Here is a 7,500-nt window from a genome sequence, read left to right as displayed (position 1 = left end):
GCTGATACTTCTCGTCTGTAACCACAGCTTACATGAGCTGAGTGTGCTGTAACACACGAGTGTGATATGAGTGTGTAGACGGTTCAGTTCACTCTGACTGACTGCAGTGTGTTTCATAACGAGGACGTGCTGCTCTTTACAGCCCCCTTGGGGGGGGGGGTTACAGGAGGCGTGTGCATTCAGGCTCATTTGAATATTCAAGACGTCCAGAACACTTAATGAATACATGATTAGTAAACCGCATGGAGGAAAATACACAGGTTTACCTGTTCAGGTGACAGCACTGCCTCTTCAGATGATCTAACAGCGTCAGTGCTGGATGCTGGAGAGAACCTGTTCTGCTCTTACAGGTGGACGACGTGCAGGCTGTCAGAGAACCTTGGACCTAGCTAACATCAGCTCCAACTACATAACATCTAACGCAGTACATGGTCATATTCAGACGTTTGTGGTCAGATGTCCATGTCCACCAGTGTAATCACTGAAATTGCTGTAGTCCACAGAACCGGCAGATTAAGCAGGTCCTCCTGCTTCACGGATGAGTTTTTTAATGTACTGAAAAGGCTAGCAGTGTTACTGATCGGCGTTCTGTGAGTCAGCGTTTTGATCTATGATCTCTTCACGCTCTGCTAAGTAAGACGTACCTTAAGTGTCTGTGGTGCAACTGAAATTCTGTGTCTTGCTAGTTTTAAACTAACTACTCTCAGCGAGAGGTTTAGGTTGGACTTTACACTCCAACTCACAATCAGACTTACGCTCAGCTGGTATAACTGGCTGCTGATCTGTTTGGTCTCCATGACGACTTCATATGGACTGAATTTCGGACAGTAGCTATTACAGAATAACAGTTCCTACCTTCATAATCTCATCATGAACTCCAGATAAGAAAATAGCATCACACAAACATCCTAACTAGACTAAACCTGCGTAAAATCTCATTGTGACCTGTCAGATTTTAAGACCAAAGGGAGGAGGTTTCTGTAATACAGCTCCAGGTTTTATGGGATCAGAAACGTGGCGTTAAAATACTGAACAGAGCCGAATTCTGCAGGGGGTGACTTTTACAGGTGCGCCCCTCTCAGCTGTTTGGGACTCCAGGTGATACATTTAACAAGGCAGCTCCTGTAAACAGAGTTTCCTGGCAATATTTACCCAAAATAATGTCACACCCCGAACACAGGCCTCTCAGACGCATCACAACACACTCCGTCTGCGGTAAACAGAGTCAGCAGTGAGGCGAGCTGCAGCTCCGGTAGCTCATCAGTAGAGAACACAGGTGAGTCACCTAAAGCCGGGGTTACAGCTCTGATCCTCGGTCTGAGTCTGAGCTGGTCGGCTCTAGTCTGAAGGTTTTGGGTCAGTCAGAGTCGACAGAGGGAGAGTCGAGTTTTTGAGCGGCGCAGTTTTAGATTCACTGCCTCCCGATCGTGTCAGCCCAGTCAGAGTTTATCATTCAGTCAGATTTTTTGACTCGACTGAGTTTAATCTGGCCTAAACTGGTCAGAGACTCAGTCTGAACAGACTCCTCCAACAGCCAATGAGAACTGAGAGTGAAAGAAGAAAATACAGGAAGTGAACAAAGAAAAATGGTGTAAAGTCTCTGATTGTGTAGTGAAGCTTTGAGTTAAGCTCTGAGTTTAAGACGCTGTCGAGTTTATGATCATCTAAAACTCTAAAACATTACAGTCCTTGTTGCTCAAATCTGATCAGATCTGATCACTTGGCGTCCTGAAATGAGCCACATGAGCTCATCCTTCTCAGTAACGTCACGTGAATGAATCACGTTCATCATCAGCACAAACTAACGAGCAGAACGAGCTTCGCTGAGAAGATCATTAACTCTGATCAGCTCTCAGCTTCATTATTAGAGCGAGACGAAGGAGAAAAAGGTGAGATGAGCTGCTTTTCCACCGTTTACAGGCTTTAACTTCTGTTTGGCGCTGCTGCCATGGTAACGCTGAATGATCAGATTTGCGTGTCCACACAGCCCTGAAAACATCAGATCTGAGTCACATCAGAGCAAAAAATCTGACTTGAGCCTCTGCAGCCCGTAAATGTGAACGCAGCCTGGAACACGTTTACCTGCCGCTGCTTTACTGTGTCAGAGAAACGGCAGCAGCTCCACGTTTGTTTATCTGCGTAACGTGTGAGTTCTGTGGGTTCTAGAAGTCGTTTTGTGTGGATCCCCAACTTTTCAGATGCCTAAAAATCTCTACAGAAACCTGTCTGATGGTGTGAGACGCCCAGACTGTTCTGATCTGATAGGACCTGAGAAAAATGCCTGAGGTGCCTTCGTAACACGAGAGATTTAAAATGACCAGACGAACAGCTGGAACACAGCGGCATGGCGGCCGTCCTCTCTCTCTGTTACGACACTTTACTAATGTTGTCTTACAGCTTGATGATGTCACAGCTGTAGACGAGCAGCAGCCTGGAGCTTTCACTCAGACGCGCAGCAGCAGTGCTCGAGTACCTGTCAACATTTATAATGTAATATAAACTACATATAATTCAGTGTAAACTAAATATAATGTAATATAAAACTAATATAAACTGATATATGATGTGTTTCTCTGTTATTTACTGTTCTCTGAAGAACAGCTCGTTATCTGGGCATTGATTACGTATATTAATGACATCTGCTCTCATTGGCTGTCTCAGTAAAGGGGACGGGACGTGGGTGTGGCTTTGTGTTCCACTTTTTAAGCTTGTTTGCACTGAAAGATCACATACAATCACTAAATCATGATTATATTCCAGCCATGTGTGTCATTACGCTCGTAATTTAATGATTTATACGTTAAGAGAAGGATCTTATACTGTACACGAAACTTAACAGGTATCCAGGGTGATGACGACAGGATTGGAGATATATGGTCACACTTTTTGGTCCTTGCAGCGACTCTAGCAGCTGCATTCTGGACCAGTTGGAGCTTATTTAGTAAAGTGTTGGAGCATCCAGTTAAAACGGTGTTACAGTAGTCCAGCCTGGAGGTTATAAACGCATGCACAAGTTTTTCTGCATCGTTTGGGGCTGGAATATTGCGTAGTTTAGCGATGTTACACAAGTGAGAGTATGCGGTTCTAACAGTGTTGCAAATGTGTATCAAAGGAGAGACTGGAATCGAAGATGACGCCTAGATTTTTTACAGTAGTGCTTGGACTGACCGAATGGTCATCTAAATTTAGTTCAGATTTGGAGAGCTGAGGTCTCTCTGCTTTGGGTCGAAGTAGTAGGACCTCAGTTTTGTTAGGATTAAGAAGAAGGAAACTGTTGATCATCCAGCTTTTGATATTTTTAACAGATCTTCAAGATTATTTAGATTCAGAGCCTCATTTGGTTTAGCAGATATGTAAAGTTGCTTGTCGTCCGCATAGCAGTGAAAACTAACACAGAACCTGTGAATTATGTTACCAAGAGATTGCATGTACAGAGAGAAAAGCAGCAGCCCGAGCACAGATCCTTGGGAGACACCACATTGTACTAGCGTAAATGAGGGGGCGGGGCACTTTCTCAAGCAGCAAATTAAAGCCTATTTAACGTGACACAGTTTCTGTTCGCGTCACATTTTCACGTAATATGTCAGTGTTGCCCATTTATTGCTTAAATAACCTTTATGTTGATGACATAAAGAGTACAAACCCGACTCGCTGCCGTGACGGTCGCAGCTCTTGCATCGTGTGATGTACAGCTGTGTGAAGAGCGTGTGTGTTCACATTAACCTACTGTAGAGATGAGCCTGTAGAATGAGATGCGTTTTGTAAAAAAGAAAAAAACACCAAACAGAGTCTTCGCATCTCACTGTTTGTCAGACGGTACGCACAGCGACAGGTGAGGATCAGGTGAGCTGAGAGAGAAAATGCAGTGTGTTTACTGTATTCGGCCCTCAGGTGTGTTTGTTGTTGTGTAGTGGTGCTAACATCGTAGCTCTTTTTACACTGGAAACTCAACATTACGCAGAGACTCCGCACTCCTGGAGAAATTGTTCTTCAAGCGTTCTTTAGTTAAGAAAATGTTTCTATGTAGAACCATGAACACTCACAGAACCATCTTCATGCTTCAGTGGTTCTCTGCATGGCAAAATGGTTCTTCAGATTGATGGAGAATGTGCTGTAGATGATTCTATATATAACCAGAAGAGTTCTTCTGTTGTTTCAAGCTTGACATCAGAACGATAGCAGAACCCTTTTTGGTGCTATATAGAACTCTATTCAAAAAAGTTCCATCTACAGCACATTCTCCATCAATCTGAAGAACATTTCACCATGCAGAGAACCATTTAAGCATGCAAATGGTTCTGTGAGTATTCATGGTTCTATATAGATCCACCTTTATTAGTAAAGAACCCCTGGAGAACCGTCTTTCTTAAGAGTGTAAAGTCCAGCCTTCATCAGGCTGGATGGGATTCTTGGAAAGTAGGAAGTAGTAAATAGTTCAAAGCCACGCCCACATAGAATGATGGCTCCGCCCATGATCACGCCCCCATATATCCTCCAATAGGCTCACCGAGTGTGTGTGTGTTCGCAGGTGAAGGGAAGAATGTGGGTTGTGGCTCCGGATCGAACCGCCTGCGAGACGTTGGCACCTTCTGCACCATCAGTCTGGACCAGGAGGAGGTTTTCCGCACTAAAGTCTACGAGAAGAGCCTGAGGTAACTCTGTCTCTCTGTCTCTCTGTCTCTCTCTCTGTCTCTCTCTCTCTCTCTCTCTCTGTCTCTCTGTCTCCCTCTCTGTCTCTCTCTCTGTCTCTCTCTCTCTGTCTCTCTGTCTCCCTCTCTGTCTCTCTCTCTGTCTCTCTCTCTCTCTATCTCTGTCTCTCTCTGTCTCCCTCTCTGTCTCCCTCTCTGTCTCTCTCTCTCTCTCTCTGTCTCTCTCTCTCTCTCTCTCTCTCTGTCTGTCTCTGTTTCCCTCTCTGTCTCCCTCTCTCTCTCTCTCTGTCTGTCTCTGTTTCCCTCTCTGTCTCCCTCTCTCTCTCTGTCTCTCTCAAGTTCAAGTTCAATAGTGCTTTATTGGCGTGGATGTAATGTGTGTGTGATCAGCTCTTCTCTCCCAACACGTACGGCAGTTTCTCAGAGTCACTGCAGAGCTGAAACTCAGGACAGACGCTGCTCACCTTCCCATAGAACTCCTTTCTAATGGAGTCGTATCTCGAGCAGCTCTGTGAGGAAGTGCAGCTCCGTCTCCACCACTGAGACTCGCAGTGAGAGCACAGTCTGGCCTCTCTGAGTGACCAGCTCTGTCTGAGGGCTCACAGTGAGAGCACAGTCTGGCCTCTCTGAGTGACCAGCTCTGTCTGAGGGCTCACAGTCAGAGCACAGTCTGGCCTCTCTGAGTGACCAGCTCTGTCTGAGAGCTCACAGTCAGAGCACAGTCTGGCCTCTCTGAGTGACCAGCTCTGTCTGAGAGCTCACAGTGAGAGCACAGTCTGGCCTCTCTGAGTGACCAGCTCTGTCTGAGGGCTCACAGTGAGAGCACAGTCTGGCCTCTCTGGGTGACCAGCTCTGTCTGAGAGCTCACAGTGAGAGCACAGTCTGGCCTCTCTGGGTAACCAGCTCTGTCTGTGCCGGCCAGTTTCGATGGCCAGGCTGTGCTCACTGAGTCTGTACATGGTCAGCACTCTCCTCAGTTGTCTGTCTGTAACTGCTGTGAGGTGCGGTGCTGAAGTATAATCTCGATTTAGGGCCGAGTAGCACTGAAGCTTGTGCTGTTGGTGTGTGGTCTCAGTCCAGTGGGTGATGTAGTTTTGTTTTTGTTTGGTGATAATCTGATTGGGTCTGATTTTCTGGGCGAGCGTGTGGTCAGGCTGATTGGTGTTAGTGATGTCATTTGGTTGTAGGTCACTGAGACTCAGGACCAGCTGGCTCAGGGGACTCCTGTCGATGTTCAGCTCCTGACCAGCCAGTGCGTTATAGTGGAGTGACTGGGGGTCACTGGATTTTATGTGTTTCCAGAAGTTTAGAGCTCTTTTCTGAATGTTTAATAGGAGTGGATACTGTCCTAATTCAGCCCTGCACACAGTGTTCGGTGCACATGGAGGATGCTTTTGCAGAATTCTGTGTGCAGGGCTTCAGTTGGATGTTTGTCCCAGTTTGTAAAATTGTTTTTTGTCAGGGGTCCCCAAACCTCACTGCCATATAGTGCAACTGGTTCAATTACAGATTTGAAGATTTTTAGCCAGATTGTGATTGGTATTTCAAATTTGATTGATTTTTTAATAGCAAAAAGAGCCCCTTCAGAGTTCCTTCACAGTCAGGTCAAAACTTCCTGTGGAGCTAATAGTAATGCCCAGGTAAGGGTATGTTTTAGATTGTTTGATGTCGGTGTTGTCAATTGTGTAAATATAATTCCCTTCATTTTTAGACCTCTTTTGAAAAATTACTATTTTGGTTTTTTGATGGTTTATTTTCAAAGCCCAATTTTTACAGAAGTTGTCCAAGATTTCTAAATGTTATTGAAGCCCCTCTCTGGTAGGTGACAGCAGGACGAGGTCATCTGCATAGAGGAGGTATTTAATTGTTGTGTCTCCCATAGAGAGGCCGGGTATTTCACTACACTGGTCGAGTTTTTCAGCCGGTTCGTTGATGTATATGTTAAACAGGGTGGGGCTCAGGCTGCAGCCCTGTCTCACTCTCTCTCTCTGTCTCTCTCTGTCTCCCTGTATCTCTCTCTCTGTCTCTCTCTGTCTCTCTCTCTGTCTCTCTGTCTCCCTGTATCTCTCTCTCTCTGTCTCTCTCTGTCTCTCTCTGTCTCTCTCTCTGTCTCCCTGTATCTCTCTCTCTGTCTCTCTCTCTCTCTCTGTCTCTCTCTCTTGTCTCCCTGTATCTCTCTCTCTCTCTCTCTGTCTCTGTCTCTCTCTCTGTCTCCCTGTATCTCTCTCTCTGTCTCTCTCTGTCTCTCTCTGTCTCTCTCTGTCTCTCTCTCTGTCTCCCTGTATCTCTCTCTCTGTCTCTCTCTCTCTCTCTGTCTCTCTCTCTGTCTCCCTGTATCTCTCTCTCTCTCTGTCTTTCTCTCTCCCGGGGCCAGCCTGCACATTTTACTGCTTTTCCTGAATTTCCTGATTTTCCTGGTTTGCTGAGGGAGTGTTTGTATCTGTAGTTCGGTTCTCGCGTTCTGCACCGAAGCTGAAGATGATCCATGGTTGTGTTTTAGTTCTGGTTCTCGTTGCGTCACACTGACTCGTTCTTCATCAGACCAGAAGATGCACACAGAAGTCGTACGGAGGAAAGTGACGGTAGCTGTGATAATGACTGTGATAATGTAATGACTGTGATAGTGTCCACCTGAGGTTCCGAGCCCCACTGTTCTTCCGCCGGAGGAGCTCGAGGGTGGAGAACACTTCTTCTGCTGTTTCTGTGCTGAATCTGAAGGCGCTCAGACGGACGGCTGAGATGAAGCGCGATTACATTTAATTAGTGCAGTTTTGATTATACACTACATCGTCACTGCTTTAAGGGTGGAAATAACTCTGATCACTCTGGCTGCTTCTGATTGGTCAAACTC

At 45.9% G+C, this 7,500-nt stretch overlaps 1 protein-coding gene across 1 annotated transcript in view; it reads left to right on the top strand.

Annotated features, from left to right (window-relative positions):
* The window catches only part of rasa2 (RAS p21 protein activator 2), a 79,417-nt gene that overhangs the window by 20,789 nt on the left and 51,128 nt on the right, over window positions 1–7,500 (top strand). Inside the window, exon 2 of the mRNA XM_036585111.1 lies at window positions 4,529–4,652. Coding sequence (XP_036441004.1) covers window positions 4,529–4,652 — 124 coding nt within the window. The remainder of the gene's footprint in view (window positions 1–4,528; window positions 4,653–7,500) is intronic.

Source organism: Colossoma macropomum, unplaced genomic scaffold, assembly GCF_904425465.1.
Source record: "Colossoma macropomum unplaced genomic scaffold, Colossoma_macropomum, whole genome shotgun sequence".
Classification (NCBI taxonomy): domain Eukaryota; kingdom Metazoa; phylum Chordata; class Actinopteri; order Characiformes; family Serrasalmidae; genus Colossoma; species Colossoma macropomum.
This window is presented reverse-complemented; position numbering and strand designations above follow the sequence as displayed.